This window comes from Chelonoidis abingdonii, chromosome 22 (assembly GCF_003597395.2).
Source record: "Chelonoidis abingdonii isolate Lonesome George chromosome 22, CheloAbing_2.0, whole genome shotgun sequence".
In the NCBI taxonomy this organism is placed as follows: Eukaryota; Metazoa; Chordata; order Testudines; family Testudinidae; genus Chelonoidis; species Chelonoidis abingdonii.
Genome location: NC_133790.1, coordinates 24,777,008 through 24,794,738, shown reverse-complemented (window position 1 = coordinate 24,794,738; position 17,731 = coordinate 24,777,008). Strand labels below are relative to the sequence as shown.

Genomic DNA, 17,731 nt, shown 5'->3' with positions numbered 1-17,731 from the left:
GCTCTTCACCCAGATGTTGTCTTCATGTGTTCCAAGGAGCGAAGGGGAGCTGCATCCCAGTATCCACACTGAGCGTCTTCTGAACACTCCCCACTGTTGCGATACTCCCCGGTGCAGCTCTCCTGCTGCTGGCAACGGTGGAAGCTCCATTATAGACAAGACACCAGCGTCTTTAACCACTCAGCTCTGAGCGAGTCTGACCTAGATGGTGATAAGAATAGAACATCAGTGGCCACCAGTGCTAGTTGAGTGGGTCAGGAGGGGAGCGGAGTCTGTTGTGGATCCTTTGCAAAGCTCAGTGACTCATAACGTTATCATTAGCTATTTGTTTAAGGTAACATCCACTCCATGCTGGGTGCTTTCCAAACACTTGAGGATGATCCTTTGAAATCTGAGGACAGACAGGAGCAGACAACAGGGCAGGACAATAGGCAATGGACAGACAACTCAGTTTGGCAGCATGGCACAAGTGAGACTCTGAGGGACTAAAAGGCAGACAGGGTGGGTCCCTTGCTGAGGGAGGTGGCTCCGTACACTGAGGGCCCTGCGAAAGGAAGGACCAAGGTGCAAAAGTGGACAAGCAGGCAGACAAGCCTGAGGATGACAATGCAAAGCTGGACAAGACAGGATGAGTTCCTAAGTGTTTTTCACACTCTATTTGCAAACAGATCGAGCATTTTCCTGTGCAAGAGAAAATCAAACCTCAAGCTACTGAGACATTTGCACCTAAGACCTTTCTGGCATTTGCATTCCAGGTCCGATGAGCCCAGCACTTGGAGTTCTGACAGCGTGCAGAGGAAATAATGGGACTGGTTTGAAAGTGTTACCACTGGATGGCTATGCTTGCTGAGAGGGGGGAGAATAAAGAGGGGGCAGAAAAGGTTAAAGCAGGATGGATAAAAATTGATGATTTAAAAAAAATAAAAATTGGTTTCTTTTATTTACATTTTATTTTTTGATTTTGTTATTTAAGTGATCATACGTTTTTCTTTTTAAAAATAAACCTATTTAAAACGAAATCTGAATTGAATACCAAATATGTTTAGGCCTAAACTTACTACAATCTCTTAAAACATTTAAATAAAATATAAGTATGCTGGTTTTGTGAGTTTAATTAAATTCCAGTTACCGTCCTAATGCAGCTTGACACAAATCCTGAGCAAAAAGTTAATTATCTAGTAAATAAGCAATACCTCATTCACCATGTTCGAAGACACACAAAATGTACAATCAATTAAAATGGGAAAATACTAAGCTATGTAATTGCTTAAATAAGTGCATACAGTTATGACGAACCCTCCTAGGTAGCAAACCCATGTACTAAATCTATGTGAGGCTCTACTGAGTTGTGCATCACCATGGTTCAGTGGTTTTATCAAGCAAAGAGAATGAACCTTTCTCTAGACAACAAGTGAAGTACAAATGGAAAAGTTGATTAAAATCAATGATTTACATCGAGGCTTTCCACTTGGTGATTTAAATCACCGCTTTAAATTGCCTTGATTTAAATTAATCCGCCTTGGCTCCAAGTAACCCCCACATACTCAGAACCTGTTGCCTTCTCTGTCCTGGAGCGCAGAGAGTCTGGGAGTCCATTTGGAAATCAAGTGCTTTTCACTTAGAGCAGCGGCTTCAGGCTCCCAAGGCCTCTTGTCCTGCAGCTGCCTATGAATCTGAAGCTGACAGATCTCCTCCTGCCTCCCAAGGGGGCTCCAAATGGTGACTTTCCCTTCCCTTCATGAGGAGTGAAACGGAACTCCTGGCACCCGCCCCTTTTACATGAAGCGGAAGCCCTGGATGCTAAATTATTGGTAAGATGCTCTCTCTGTAACTGGGGGGAAAACCGAGGTTGTGTGTCTGAAATAACTGACGATCCTGCGCTTTCTCCACGGCAAGCTATGCCTGCAACAGCGCTACCTTGTGACTTCGGGACACAGGGTCCCTGCACTCCCAACACCCGAGGGACTGCAGTACCCAGATATCTGCTGGATCTATCCGGGCCAGGAAACCACCTGGTAAATTCCCAGTGCCCTGCCTGGAGGATAGGCTGCGGCTCTGATTAAAAGCAGCAGAAGAGGCTGTGTGTGTCATCTGCCAGGTGCAGCACTGAAGATTTAACCCCCTGCATGCTGAATTCTGTCCCTCCTGATTGCGATGTTGCTCCATCAGCCTCTCACCCACAGAGGCCTCATACCAATGGGGCAAGCAGAGCACACACATGCATACGCTCCCCCTTCGTCCATTTATTTTTGGCTGCATGGCTAGAAGCAGCTTTTTATGGAGACAGATGATTGCATTGCTTCCTATAGGGAGGGGGAGTGTCGTTTCTCTGGAGAAAAGTATGGCTACAGCTGACTTACTGGACCAGCTTGCCTTTAAGCTGAGGGATACTTTCCATTGACCTACGGCCTAGTTCTTTGCGGATCTGCCCCTCTACCCAACAGCAGTACCATCCACTCCCGACCACAACATGCCTCAAAGACAACAGGCTTATGTGCACAGACCCCGTGGCCAGCTGCTCCAGATCACATTTCTTCTATCTTAGATATTTATAGGGCGCCAAATACCACAGTATCTAGGTGCCAGTTTCTTGGCACCTTCCCACCTTGGCGTGTGCTCCCTGGTGGAGGAGGACTGTCAGAGGAGGATTGGGACCGGGGGGAGGGTGTCTCTGTAAGGATGTGCAATGCCGTGGAAGATGCCACAGCTTGTTCAAGCAACATTTCACAGCACTGCCCAGGGCCCTGAGAAACTGAGCGAGAAGGGAGAGCAGAGAAAGCCAAAATAAGATGATAGAAATATGAAGAGTAGGAAGAAAAGAGGAAGCAAAGAGGAGGAATGAGAAAGCCTCTGGAGAGGAGGAAAAAAGGAGAAGTGAACACAAAGTAAAAAGAACAGGTAAAAGGAGAAAAAGAAAAGGACAGACAGCGAGAGAGGGGAGAAAGCGATGAGCCAGTAGAAGGCAAATGCAAAGAATTAGAGAAAGGCGATTTAGCTGAACATTAGTAACTAGAAAGAGTCGGTAAGTAAGTGTCAGGCCCAGTGCCATATTTCCACATCCATTGCACTTGGCATATGTAGGATTTCTGCTTCTCCGGTGACTTTCCCTGTATTTTTTGGGTGGGTTCTGTTTACCTTTATATTCACAGATGTGCTGTAAAAGCTTCAAAAGCTCCAAAATTAACCAGAACTCTGGCTTGGGGCTGGGAAATAAGGGTCAGGATCTAAAAGTGTTTTCCCCTCCCCTTGGATCCAGGGCTAACCATCCACCTGCGACCCACTCACCCCCCAACCTGCCATCTGAACACCGGCAGAATTTACACAAGCTGTCCAGCAGCGTGGAACACAGTACATCCTGCTTTGATACCATCTAGTTATGGGCATTGCAAACAGGGCCCACTCCTCCCACTGAAGTCAGTGGAGGTTTTTTGCCACTAGCATCAATGGAAGCAGAAAACAGACCATGTATAAAGAAATTTGAAAAAGACATTGACCTAATACAGTTTGTTCCAAAACTTTTACCTGAGGGGCCAACATTGCTGTGGGCTTCCTCGAAAGGGTCTGAAAAAATCTGTATGCAAAACAAGTCACAGACACAGAGCCAGTCTTTGCTGACAAGGTTTATGGTATGGTAAAGGAGGCCCATTGAAAAAACTGGACCTGTATGTTCAAAGCTGAGAGCCAGAATCGGCAGCAATCTCATGGGAGACCTGCATATCCAAAATGAAAGAGGTTTCTTTAATCCTTCAATGCCTTTGGGCTCTCAACTTTTCCAGACTCCTGACCCCCTTTCAGAAGTCTGATTTGTCTTGCACATCCCCAAGTTTCACCTCACTTGCTCATAAAATCAGACATAAAAATACAAAAGTGTCACAGCACAGTATTACTGAGAAAGTGCTTCCGTTTTCATTTTACCATATAATTATCAAATAAATCAACTGGAATAGAAATACCGTACTTACATTTCACTGTATAGTATAAAGAGTAGTATAAACAAGTCATTGTCTGTATGACATTTTAGTTTGCACTGACTTTGCTACTGCTTTTTCTGTAGCTTGTTGTAAAACTATCTAGACGAGTTGATGGGCCCCCTGGAAGACCATGTGTACCCTTGGTTGAAAACCACTGCAAAGTGCTGGAGTGTTTTCCTGAATCAGAGCCTGGAGCAACCGCTCTCCAACACCTGCACTGAAACGCATACCTATGGCTGGGGCCATACTAAGGGCTGGATTTGTGTCTGTCTTCATATTTTATATACACATGCTTATATTTAATCCCTCAGTATTTATACACATGTACACATATCTGTAGTTACACACACGCACCAGACTTCATTCTAACTACTCACAGATCACCATCAATATTTAGAGCAACAAATTTCCCTCTGCCAAATCAGTGAGAGAAATGCACAGGCCAGCGAAATGTACCCAACGCTTTCTAAGCCATTTATCTACGACTGGCTACAGAACAGAATCCTGGAGCCTCCTGCCTCCAGACTCCTCTTCCCTGCCGACCTGAGCAGCAGTGGAGCACGACAGGTGCTTAACTCCAAGAGCCATCAAGGAAAGAGACACGTGATCGCAAGCAGAGGCTCCCCTCTGAGCTGGTCTGACTTACTTGCTGAGAAGGTGGCTTCCATGTGGACAGGAGGAGTGGAAGGAATGCAAGGCGGATATCCCACAAAGAAGGAACGCAGGGAGCGCTCGGACAGGAGGGGAGAGCGCTGGGAGGGGATGTTCTCACAGCTTCCCACACTGTTGTGAATCTTTAAGTTCAGGGGCTTGTTCTTTTTCTTGGCTCTAAGGGAAAGAGAAGGAGAAAAAATGAAGCAAAGCAGCAAAGGAAATAATACATTTTCTCATGGTAAACAGAGGAGAGGGAAGAAGTGCCAGCAAGCCAGGCAGGGAAACACTTGTATGTGTCTGACTAAAACACAAGCACAGGAAGACATGGGCCGAACCCACGTCCTCACACATTGGAAGCCGTGAAATCCAAACCTGGGCTCAGATCCATATTTGCACGTGGCCCCTTATCTTAATAATGAGCCCATTTCCAAAGTCAGATTCAGTTCCGAGGCTTACCTCCAAGCCACGTTACAGAAGTGGAGGTGTTTATCAAGTGCTTGGAGATCCTTGGATGGCAGGTGCTGTGTGAATGCAAACTATAATTACCCACATGGTAACACAAGCTAATAAAAATCACATCATTTCTTCACACACCAGCTTTGCTAAGTCCGTATTGCATTTCACAGTTCTGAAACTACGGCATGTTAACGCTACATGGCACATCAATCTTTAGCATCCTACAGAAATTACACTCAACTGCTACCTGAAAAATCTTTAGTGCCTGAGACAGACAAATGTGATGCCATGCTGGGGTACTGGAGCCTCACCATAATTCATTCTTCAAACTCGCTTTCAGTCAAGACTTGGAAAGGAACAAATCAATCAGGAGTCTGCACTGACCAGTGAGAATTTTGGAAATCTCTTCTCTTACCAGCTTGTTCCTCCAGAGCTACGTTTTCAAAACTTGGTGCTTAAGCTGTTCCTACAAAAGGTTTGTTTTTAAAACACATCCACTATGCCTGTCCAAGCTGCACTCTCCATGCACATGGGTCTTTATGTGCACAAATCTGGGTACCAAACTTCCCTGTTTGGTAAGGTCTATCTACCATCACAAAAATGACACACCGACACCAACCCAAACCCTCTCCCACCAAAAACCCTGAAAACGGCCTCACAAATCCACAAAATGAAATTAAAAAACCACCCTATCCCAAACAAAATTTATATCCTAATGCAGGAGAGAAGCCAGACACCATGACCTGCACTAGGGACTTTGATAATGCTATTGATTTAACATGGAAGGAGTCCAGCTACCATGGTGATGGGCGGCAGTATAAAACCTTAAGACAGACAGATATACAAATGTTGTTGGAGCCAGTAAACCTTAGAGCTGAGATTTTCAGTTACCTAGGGGGTTTAGATACCCAATTGCCGTTCCTTTAGGTTACTGGGAACTCAGATCCCTTAGGTATCTTTCAAAATCTCCTCCTGGATTCTTTGGCCACACAGACAACAGGCACCATTTATCATTAATATAATGCCAACAGTAGACTGACTGTTTTACAGACAAGTTGAGAGATGAGAGCTCTACTGCACCTATGGGTGTTCAATTGGAATTTCTTTGCAGTCTTTTAACATCTTTACATTCCAGTTAATTTATAATGTATTGCCCAGTTTGGCAAGTTGATGAATGAGATGATGATTCCAGGGCCAGATTCTCAACTGGTGCTAATCAGTGCAGCTCCATGGACTTCAGTAGAATTATGCCAATTTAGACCAGCTGAGGATCTGGTCCCGTGCTACAACAGAGGTTCTGTTACGGTAATTGGGCAGGGCCTACACATTTACTCAAATTGTGAGCGCAACTGTAAGAACTGTGTGAAAGTTCATGAAGTGTCACAATAACCTCCAATAAATGTTGATGGGAAAAGGCAGAAATGGGAGACAGAATGGATTTATCTAAACCAAAAGGCTGTTGATATAATCCATGGACTGTGTTGAAATCATCCTCGATAAAAACAGAAGATGTAGAACCAGAAACCAATGAATGAAATCAACATAGGCCTAAGAGAATGGGCTGTTCCACCCATCACTCCATTTTGGGGTCCTTAAAGAAACAGACTCTGGCAGGGAAATGATGGAAGAGGAAGACAGAGGCTACTGGAGTGAGTTTCACCATCATGGCTACCCCCGCCATCTCCTGGGATCTTGGACCTTATTCATCCTAATCCTGAGGGATGCCCTGACCAAACCAGGCCAGATCATACCTTCCACCTCTCTCAGCTCCAGCTAAATCCCAACCATCAGCTGGGACAAAATGGGATCAGACTTCAACAGCAGCAACATCTCCAGCTCATCTCATCTAACTTCTTTCTCTTTTCCCCTAAAGGACAGTTAGTCCCATCTTTGATGCCATCAAAGAGATGGTCGGACAAGGGGTTTTTCCTTCCAAAACTCTCTCCAGCTAAAGGGAAAGAGAATAAGAGATATCAATGCAATTAAAGTCTTATTTAATACTTTACATTTCAAAGGATGGAACTGGTTTTCCTTGTTGTCTTGGTCTTCAATAAAAGGTTAAAAGGAATTTCAATTGTGTGTTTGCCATGGCACTCAGCAGGCTGAGAGCTCTGTATACCAAAGCTCAGGCCTTAGTTAACGCTGGTTAATGCTGGTCAGTGCGTGGGTTACTTTAACGCATTTGGTTCTTTTATGCCATCTAAATTAATACACCAGCAGTGATGGCCCCCATTGGTGTCGTGTCTGAGTGCCTCACACTCTAATTTGGCTTTCCGCACCACAGCCCAGGGATGCAGGCCACTGCTCTTGTCTCCACTGTACGAAAAGGAAACGGAGGCACAGGGAGACTAAAGTGACTTGCCCAAAGGCACACGAGAAGTCTGGTAAAGCCACATTTCCTGAGCCCCAGCCTAGCAGTTGGATTATGAAAAAATCCATATAACTTTCCACTGGGCCTCTAGGCTAAGGGCCAACTTTCAAAGCAAGAGGCCAGTCCATAAACCCATTTATGTGGGTGCCCCAAAAAGCACGCCCCCCCCCACACACACACTCTGATCTGACGCAGGGCACAAGCCGGCCAAGTGGGCAGTTTAGCCAGACAGGCACTGGCCAAAGTTTCGGGGCTCCCCAGTCACAATCAGCTGTTCTTGGAGGTGGAGGGAAAACGCAGATTTTTCTCTCTGCTCTGCTAGCTTGTTGGATTGAATTAGATCCTGCCTGGCACCATCTAACCAGGACTGATGGGAAGTCAGTGTCCACTGGCAGAGGGCAAAGGGGGGTATAAAGGGCCAGACCTCGAGTGGTGTGAGCACCTTAGGTGAAATTCACCCTGTGCAAGGACTCAGCCCAGGGATATGGCATCACTTCAGTTCTCAAAACAGGGCTAGCGTGGGACTCGACTGGCACACAAACTTCAGATGGGGCCTTTGCACAGGGGTGAAACACTTCCACCACCTGCTGAAGTCATCGGGATTGTGGTGCTCACCCCCTCTCAGGATTTGGCCTGGATATTAACATGGGGATGGGGAGAAGAAAGGTGCCTCACTGGCTGCTGCAGCCAGCCTGTGCCCTGAGGAGCTGCTAGAGAGAGCTCGTTCTGCGGTAGCACTTCCCAGCCTCGCTCACTGCCCCAGTCCCTGGGATCTCCGATTACAGCACTTTCTGCTCTTCTCAACGGGACACAATGTTCCCACTGAGGCCGCAGCGTCCATTAAGGAAGCCCAGGTCCCTTTCATTAATCCTGGAGAGGTTTTTTTGGGTGGTTGCTGGCGTTTTTTCTGTCCCCTGGCAGCAAGGAGGCAGCACAATAGCCCTTGATGTTATCAATAAACAATTCCAGGGCCTGGAGGGGCTCCCAGGGCCATCACTCAGCCGCCTGAGCTCTGACACTCAGAAACCACTGGCGATATTTTCTCACGATTTATGAGGTTAGCAACAACTCCGGCTTGAATTACAGCCTTTTATTCAATCAGGTGCATTTGATTTCTGGTTATACTGTTGTAACTAATTAGTTAACAACAATGCAGGGGTGGCGAGGGAAGAGAATGAATCGTATTAACCTTCCGATGACGGAGGGTGGATCCAGCTGGATCAGCCCTCTACAGCTCCAGGGAAAGATGCAGAGGCCTCCCCAGCCTCGCTCCTGCTGATGGGTCGGGTCAGCACCTCACCATGCTTGGTCAGTGATGGCTGGAGAGGGCGTGAGACTGGCAGCCAAGTCTGTCTCCTGACGGACTTAAGCACTGAGGCTGAACGCTCCAGGGACCACGTCACTCCGAGGTTCTGCGTCAGGTTTGCTGCCACTCGCCCAGCGACCACGAGAGGTTGTCTCTAGCGCTTGGGGCAGGCAAAGACAGCTCCTGTGGTGCACGTTTGCATTCATGGGCCGGCAGCTTTGGCACAGCTCTTCTGCCTGTTAGCAGCATTTCCTTCCTTGTTTCTAAAGCCACTAAACCCATCCCCTTGTCCAGCGGTTCATAAGAGAGATTCCAGCCAGCCCAGCCCCACCACATGCCAAGGTATCAGAGTCTCCTTCTGCACCTGGGCAGACCTCCAACGAGTGGCCTCCCCCATGGCTGAGGGATCCACCCAGCCCCCTTCAAGTCCAGCATGTGAGGTGCCCCATCCCTCCACCACAAACCCAACTTGCCAGCTCCTGAGGGAAGCCAAAGTGAGACAGGCTAACTTCTCACACACTTCACAGCAGGGTCCACTGACCCCTGAAAACTGGATACAGGAGATGCCTGAGGGAGACAGGACCCTCCTCCAAGAGACCTTTATACATGGGATTTCCTCCATCTTCCCCATCTCAGCATCTCATAGGATAAGTCCCCCCACAGTGGGAGATGTCTCCTATGGGGAATTACAGCACCCTTCCCCCAGGGGAGATGCTCTTGTCTCCAGAAATCTATTGCAGAGGGGGTCTCCTCACCCGACCCATCCCTGGGAGTTTGGCTGAAGAACCCAAAAGAGCACGCAGTCTTACAAAGGACCCCAGGGCTGGGTGCCCAGTTCTGTTCTGTACCACCCCTAGCACTGTCCTCCCTGGCACAGAGGAGTTTTACTGAAGCAGAAGAAAGGGCTGAGGGGCTATGCAAGGTGAAGCCCCACATAATCCTTACAAAGCATTCAGGTGGGATAGCCTAACGGGGTTTAGGTGCCGGGATAGCCTAAGTGAATCAGGCACCAAATCCCAAAGCATTTCAGTGGGATTCCAGGACCTAATTCCCTTTGGTCCCTCTGAACATTCCAGCCCCAGAGAACAGCTCAGCTCACCCCAAAGCCCAGACAGCTCTGTGGGTGCTACTGAGTGCCCTCCCTTTCCCACCTGGTTTGGTTTCAGGCATCACGAAGAAGGACCCTGGCTGTATTTGCTCAGTGTTCTCAGGGAGCTGCCATGCCCACCATCTCCACCAAGCCGGTGAGCTCCCTCAACCACAGACAGTGCCACCAGCTCCGGCCAGGGCTCCCCCTCCTTGACCACCCCATCTCCAATGCCAGCAGCCCTGAGCTGCATTCGGAACATACAGGGGCACAGCACCTTTGGCATGTTCTGCTCTTAACGTAGCCCAGTGAGCCCTCTTGTGGTGAGGCACATGCCTGTGTGTGCCCTGGCATTGTCCCGGCACCCTGGTGAGAGTTCATTTGAAAACTCTCCTCCCTGCATTCAGTGGATGTTTTCCCACAAATGCCAGAGCATTTGCTCTTGGCAGCAATTCTTGCTTTAGGCAGGGATTGGACTGGAAGAAGCTTGCTTCCTGGAGGTGTGAACACAGAATGGTGCCCACATACAAGGGTGACAGGACACTAGGAATCGATTAGCTAAATCACTCCACCCCTATCCCTGAGTGACTCTCTTTCTTGTTTAGCGCTCCTCGCTGACACCCCTATTCAGCAAAGCACCAAAGCGTGTGCTTAACTTTATGCCCATGTTTTTAAGTCCCACTCTTTGTGTGTGCTTGAGCGCTCGGTTGAACAGACGTGGATTTTGGTACGTGCTTAAACGTTTTGCTGAAGTGGGCTTTACTAGGAGGCCAGCTGCTGATAGGGCCAGCAGCCCCAGCCATGCCCTGGCATGAAGTAAGCATCTATCCGGTGCTGAGATGACATCGCTTGGCGGAAAGACACAGGAGTAGGTCTCTGACAGCTGTAACTAGATCCAACTCCGCACCATACAGAATTCCCTCATTTTCCTGTTTCAAACACTGGACGTGCACATTCCCTGAGAATCCCAAAGGCAGCTTGCATCAACACAGCAACAACTAGAGCTGATAAAGAAATAGGGAGGTGGCACCTTCTTTACACCATGAGCCCTCTGACACCAAGCAGTCTCTAAGTATTCCTATCCTGCCCACCACCATGACGTCTGGCAATCAAGAGGATGATTTACAGCAGGGTTTGATCAGAAGCCTCCCTGTCAGGGAGTTTTAGACATTGGATGTTTCTACTGTTAATTTTCTTTTTAACACTGGATTACTTCTGCTGTTCATTGCATTCCTTTTGTTTTCACTCCAGTATGTCCATCCAGTGCTCTGTAGGATGGTTCAAGAGGCTGTAGCCTTCAGAAATGCTGTACCTGTCACTCTAAAACTGGAAAGATCTAGTGTCAGCCTGATTTGGGGAGGGGGGGAGGTCACAATCTTCAAACGCCCAGCTCCCAGCACTCTGGGCATTGTTAACACCCTAGCCCCCCTAGAACAGAGCAGTCAGGGGGACAAGGAGAGGGGTAGCCCCTAGGACAGTCCAGCTATGTGTCACAAAGGAAGGCAGTTGCAGAAAGGCAGCTGGGAGACAGCATGCAGCTAGGGTGACCAGACAGCAAGTTTGAAAAATCGGGATGGGAGTGGGGGGTAATAGGATCTTATATAAGAACAAGACCCGAAAATTGGGACTGTCCCTGGAAAATCGGGACATCTGGTCACCCTACATGCAGCAGCTTGAGAAGGGAAAGCGTGCTACGACAGAGACAGCAAGGGCAGGGAGAAAGACCAACATCGATCACACCAAGCTCTGGACAAACCTCAACACTCAGAGGAAACTAGTAGGCAGAGCTTCCAAAGGAGGTGGAGCCATCGTCCCTCTGAAAACATGGTCTCAGTGAGTGCAGAGTTACAGGAGACTAGTGCTTTGGCCATTGCCCCGGAAAACCATCCAACTCAAAACAGATGTTTCTGATTTATCTTAACCCCCTCCTATCCCTGCACGCACACACATTCCTCCTCTTTCACATTCCCCTGGTTTTACCAGAAAAAAAATCAGAGTGTCTTGAGCTTAGTCTCATGCTTCATCGCCTTCCTAGGTAGCTAACTCCATCCAGTAATCAGACTGGCACGAAACTGCTCTATCCAAAGCCTCTCTTTACTCCTAGTTTCCTTAACTTCTGAGTTGTGTCCCCTCATGTCTCAGCCACTTCCCAGCCGGTGTGCAGACCCTTTGGTGACATGACTGCTCAACTAACTAGATATGCAAGTGTCTCATTCAGTAGATGTGAGCCTATGGGTCAGGTCTAAATGCATACAAGAACATACAGCAGTTTGAAATCCAGATCTCAGATTGTCCCTCTTCATAACGATTCAAGACATAATGTCTATCTGGACTTTGTAATGTGAGCCCTTCTCCATTAACAATACAGCAATGTCCCTCCACCCCCATCCTGTCGGAGGGTCACCAGCATTATCACCCTCACTGCACACAGAGGGAGACTGAGGCCTGGAGAGGTGAAGTGGCTTCCCAAAAATCACACAAGAAGGCAGTGTCAGAGCCCAAACCAGAACACTTTGGCTCGCTGCCCTGGGCCGTCTCCACAACAGCATCCTCACCTTCCTCTCAACCACAGCACATCTTCGATAACCCCAAATTCATGACAACGCCACGGGCAGCTGGAGACGCCAACTGCTAGGAAATGACTGCCTTGCAGCACCCCAAACGTTTTACAGTCCTCCATAGCATGTGATTATTAAACCCAACTCTAATGCACTAATTGTTTCCTTGCACAGGAAAAGCTGCTGCTCATTTCAATGTCTCTGTGCAAACAACTCGCCGTCAAGGAGCTTGTTTTGCGTGGCATGTGGGCTCATTAGCCGAACAGACAATTGAATCAGATGAGGTTCGGCAATGTAGCCTCCTGTCTCTGAAGCAGGCTGGAGCAAAGGGCTGGGACGCTTGAGGGTAATGGCCCAGGACGCGCTCAAAGGGACTCCCACTGAGTTGGACACTCTAATACACCTGCCTGTAATCATGTGTCTTCACCTGTTAAGAGCCAACCCAACCCCAGACAGCTGTCCCCAGGTTTCCAAGCCTTCCATGTTTCCAGGGTACCTTCTGCTGTTGTCTCTATGGTGACAAGTCCAGGTCTCTGCAGCCCCTAGCAACACATTTATCCTCTACAGAGACCAACAGAAAACCCTGGGATGAGCTAAGTTTTGCAACAGTTAGTGGGACCTTTAAAAATATCCCCAATTATCATCTGGTCAATACAGCGGATTCTGAAACCAGCTGCAGTTTCAAGGCAAGCCTGGAGACAAGGGGCAGCTGAGACTCTGAACCCCTTTGTGGTCCCAGAACTCCTGAGATCCTAGGACCCCTGTCACTGGAGAGCCCATTAGCAGTGGCAGGAAGGGATATGGCAAGGATAATCCCCTTTTCAGCAGGACAATCAATCCTGCAGGGGATTTCACTGCCAGGAGGAAGGGTAGCAAATGGTTAGAGCAGGAGAAGAGAGTAAAAGGGGATGTCTCCCAATTTCTGAGAGGAGGGTCAAGTTACTGTTGCAACAGAGAACTGCCAGTCAGCCCAGGGCAGTCCCCGGGTACCACAGCACACTGAAGCGCCACAGGAAAGTTCACACCAATGTTCCAGCCTTGGGGTGGAGCCCATGTGTCCAGCAGCTGCAGGTTGGCAGCATGGCCTGAACCAGTCCTCCTGAGAGTCCCTTGTTTCCATTTCTCATCCCCACATTTTCCTTTCCCACCTGGATCCCCCAGTATCCCTCCGTCATAGCACTTTCCGTAGACACACTCCAAAGCAGCTTCAGAAAGATTTACACAAACACGCTGCTCCCGTGGTACCATTTAAACGCCACCCACATTTACAGAAAGTGTGTTGCATACCCAGTAGTGGCTGGTCCCCATGGAAGATACCAGCCTACTGCTGCTACTAGCTAATGGAGTTACTCCTACAGCTCAAGTAGCGGAGATCTTTACTACAGACCTGAAACTCTTAGGTTCAAACCCTGCTGATGGACCATGCCAAGGGTCATTGTAAGCAGCCTTTTTGGAAACACGTGGCCTAAAGAGACACCATGGAGTGCACTCCACTTGCAACAAAGCTGAGCTCCTGCCCAGCCTCTGAGCTCATCCCAGACAAAGCCCCTGGCATTGTCTCCTCAACGTGCTCTTCGCAGGCATCCAGCCCAAGAGAGCTTCCTGCAGCCTGGTGATTAACTACTAATCTTATTTTTTTTCCACCCATAAATCAGTTACAGACCAAATATTTACAGAGAGGATCATTTCCTAGCCAAGCCAGGCTGGTGACAGCTCTCATTATTAGGAAGGACGAGTGATTTTGGACAGAGATTCCCTCCTCTCGCTCTGAAAAAAAAAATTGAAATTTAAAAAGGATGAATGATGACAGCTGACTGACATCATCCGTGCGTCTCCTGGTGTCGCATGGATTCAGAGAAGGGTGGCTGCAAACTGCTTGAGAAATGGGAACAGAGAGAGGACTGAGGAAAGCTCTTCTAAAGCTGTCTCTCTCTCTCTTCCTTCCTTCATAGGGCTAATAGGCCGAGAGGGGGAATATTTAAAGTCTTCAATCTGCTAAAAAGGAACAAATCCAACACAAAAGGGAGGGAGAAAGGAACAGGAGTGTGATTAGCAGCAGGCAAAAGGCAGACCTGCTTCCAAGCAACAAGTGTGGAACTGAAATGTCTAGAGCAACTCTCCTGCTCCATGAGCCTCCTCTGCCCCAGTGCTGTCCAACAGGCTATGGGACACTGCTGTGAATCTGTCCCTGTACTCCCGAGCTAGGGTAACGTGCAAAGGATTGGACGTGACTTAGGAATCCAAGTCCCCAAGGCTTTCGATGGGACTTGTGAAAATGTTACCCCAAGTGGATTGTGCCCCGGAGAAACAGTCAGGAGAGCTGGGTTCCAGTCCTAGCTCAGTCACTGTCCTTGGCAAGTCTCTTCCCCTCTGTTTGCCTGTGTATTGTCCAGACTGCAGGCTCTTTGGAGCAGGGACTGTCTCTCACTGTGTTGTCCAGTGCCTAGCACCTCAGGGCCCCAGGCTCTACTGCAATACAAACACCTAAACTAGCCTGGTCACCACCTGGCGCCCCAAAGCTGACCAGAATCCAGCAGCAGCAGCAGCCAATGGGAAAGTGGCAACAGGGCCATCGGCGCCACAAAGTACCCGGCCGAGAGAGAAGGTAAGGTCCATGGGAACTGGCAGTTCTCGTCTCCACAGCCTCTGTCCATAGATGGCCACGCCTGCTGGACCTTGCTCTCCTGCATTGCCCCTCTCTGCAGATGGGCTTTTACGCCCAGTACAATAATAATTATAGGAGATATATCAATCTATCTCCTAGAACTGGAAGGGACCAAAAAGTCATCTAGTCCAGCCCCCTGCCTTCACTAGCAGGACCAAGTACTGATTTTTGCCCCAGATCCCTGTGTGGCCCCCTTGAGGATTGAAGTCACTACCTGGGTTTAGCAGGCCAATGCTCAAACCACTGAGCTATCCCTCTCCCACTAGAACCCAGCATCTTAGCTCAAGTTTGTAAACACATGGAAAGGCCAAAATTCTCGATAGACTCTCTAAGCTCATACTGTGCATGCTCATGTAGGGTGACCAAATGTCCTGATTTTATAGGGTCGGTCCCGATATTTGGGGCTTTTTTTAAATGTGGGCTCCTATTACCCCCCAACCCCGTCCTGATTTTTCACACTTACCATCTGGTCACCCTAATGCTCACGTCCACCTGTGTTTGCCTTCCCAAGACAGTCTGTACATGCAAGTGCGTACCCTGGGAAGTTTCCTAGGTGTGACTGAGAAGGGCATGTAAAAATTGAGCCCTTGGGGCCTTAATGTCACAAGAGAGAGGAATACAGAAAACTAGGCAAGGTTCTGAGCAGCCTCCCCAGGGCCCGAGAAAGGCTGAGGGGGTGGGAATATGAAAACCCTGCTGCCTTTTCCCTGCTTGTCCATCTGCAACATTAACCCACGTAAGGCCTCGTTCTGCATCCTCAGGCCACTTTGCCAGCGATGTCAGTGTGGGGGTTGCCTGAGTGAGGACCCCAGGACGGAGCCCTTAATATATGCAAATCCTTGAGGGTTGATGCCTGGCTCTCCAAGTGCATTAAGGCTCATTAGGTGGCTTGACAATTGGTTTGATGGACTCAGCGCTCATCTCCTGCTGAGCACTCGCACACAGCAAGAGCGGAATGCAAACCTTGAACTTTTATCTCAGTTCGTGCGTGCGAGTGGTTGGTGTTATGTCTGTCATTTAATCTCTTCCAGATTTCACCCAGAGATCAGCCGAGTGAAGGAACACTCCCACAGCGGCGCTGACTCCTTGCCCTTTGCCACAGAGCTACTGTGGAGGCACCCGGGAACAGGAGTGATACACGTAATGCTTCCTGCAACCGTTTTCAGCCTCCCAGTTAAACTCTAATTCCCATCACCACACCGGGCAGGGGCACAGGATCCCAAAGCCCTGCACACAGGTGGGTGAGGAGGGGGGAAGGATCAGGATCCCCATTTTATAGAGGTAAGTTGAGGCACAGGAGTAAATTGCTCAGGCTGCCTGTGGTGGAACTGGGACTATAATGCACACAGGCAGCCCTCTAAGGATGTGTCTACAGTGTAATCATGGGGTGTGGCTCCTGGTAGCAGCACGGGCTGGTCACACAAGTCATCTCCCAGGGTTCCGGGCGGGTTTGAAATCCAGGCTACTGCCCAGTACTTCAGCAGAGCTAGCTCAGGCACGTCTACATGAGCTGTAATCGCACCGGATTGCAGTGTGGCTGGACATAATCCCTCTTGCCTTGGGCCGGGGGGCAGGTGGAAGTAGGAGGGAGTTGTTTGCTAAAGCCCTTTACAAGGTATAGCACACCCTTCCCTCTGGCCATGGTCCCCTGACTCCCCTGACTCAGGGGGGTGTACACAGCCCCTGCTCCCCCCTCTCCACTAGAAAAGTGATGAGGGCAGATCCAAGTCAGCAGGGGGTGACAGTGGGGCCTTCTGCCCCCCTTAGCTCCCTGCCCAGTCCCAACCGTGCCCTGAATGATGCCGCACTCTCTGCCCCAGGACGCAACAGAGGACTGTGCTGGAGAACTCCAGAGAGAGCTGAGATACAAATGCCTTTTCTCTGCTCAACCCTCCCCAGTATTTCACTTGCTTTAAAACGGGGAAGGACGAGTGTCTGGCTAAATTAAAGGGGCACCGACAAGATAAAACTCGCCGTGTATAACACTCTGGATTGTTAAAACACTCAATGAATTTGCACATCTAGTGTTGTGCATCCATTCAGCGTGCCCAGAGGAACTTGACCAGTCAGTTTCGCCTGGGCATGGCGTCAGCGTGACATGCCATGTCTCTGGCACTAGTATACACCAGGGGTGTGATTCTCGGCCCAGCAGGGGAGTGCCAACATAAAAATCAAATACACAGCCAGGCAAGGGTGATGGTGGGAGGGACCTAATGGGTCACATGAGCCTCCCCAAACACCGGTGGGGAGGCAAAGGGCCAGCAGACGGCGAACCCAGAGCCGGAAGGGAAGAGGTGGGGCAGGAGACTCTCCTCTTCCCGCTGCCCGGCGGCAGCACTCTCCCAGGCAGTCTCCAGCCACACTGCCTAGAGGGGATGCTGCCCGGCACAGTGCAGCGCAGCGGGACAGACACACACACCCGCCCCGGGTAATGTGGGATGGGGAAGGGATGGGATGCAGAGAGCGTGGGGGCACTGGGCTGTGAGTGGCGTGGAGAGGAGTCACGTGGAGGTGTCATGTGGTAAGGCCACGTACCTCCCTTTGACTGTTGCCCCTTTTGTGTCCCTCCCCACGAGTTGCCCATGTGATTAGTGATTTTAGGTGCCTCGCTTGATATATCTTACAGGAGCCTTACATCCGGAAAGAGCTGAGCACCCACCCTC

General features: G+C 49.2%; 1 protein-coding gene across 2 annotated transcripts in view; it reads right to left on the bottom strand.

Annotated features, from left to right (window-relative positions):
* KSR2 (kinase suppressor of ras 2) overlaps positions 1-17,731 on the bottom strand; it is a 281,411-nt gene that overhangs the window by 160,754 nt on the left and 102,926 nt on the right. For both annotated transcript variants that reach the window (XM_032800013.2, XM_032800014.1), the window contains exon 5: positions 4,618-4,799. In XM_032800013.2, the coding sequence (XP_032655904.1) occupies positions 4,618-4,799 (182 nt within the window). The remainder of the gene's footprint in view (positions 1-4,617; positions 4,800-17,731) is intronic.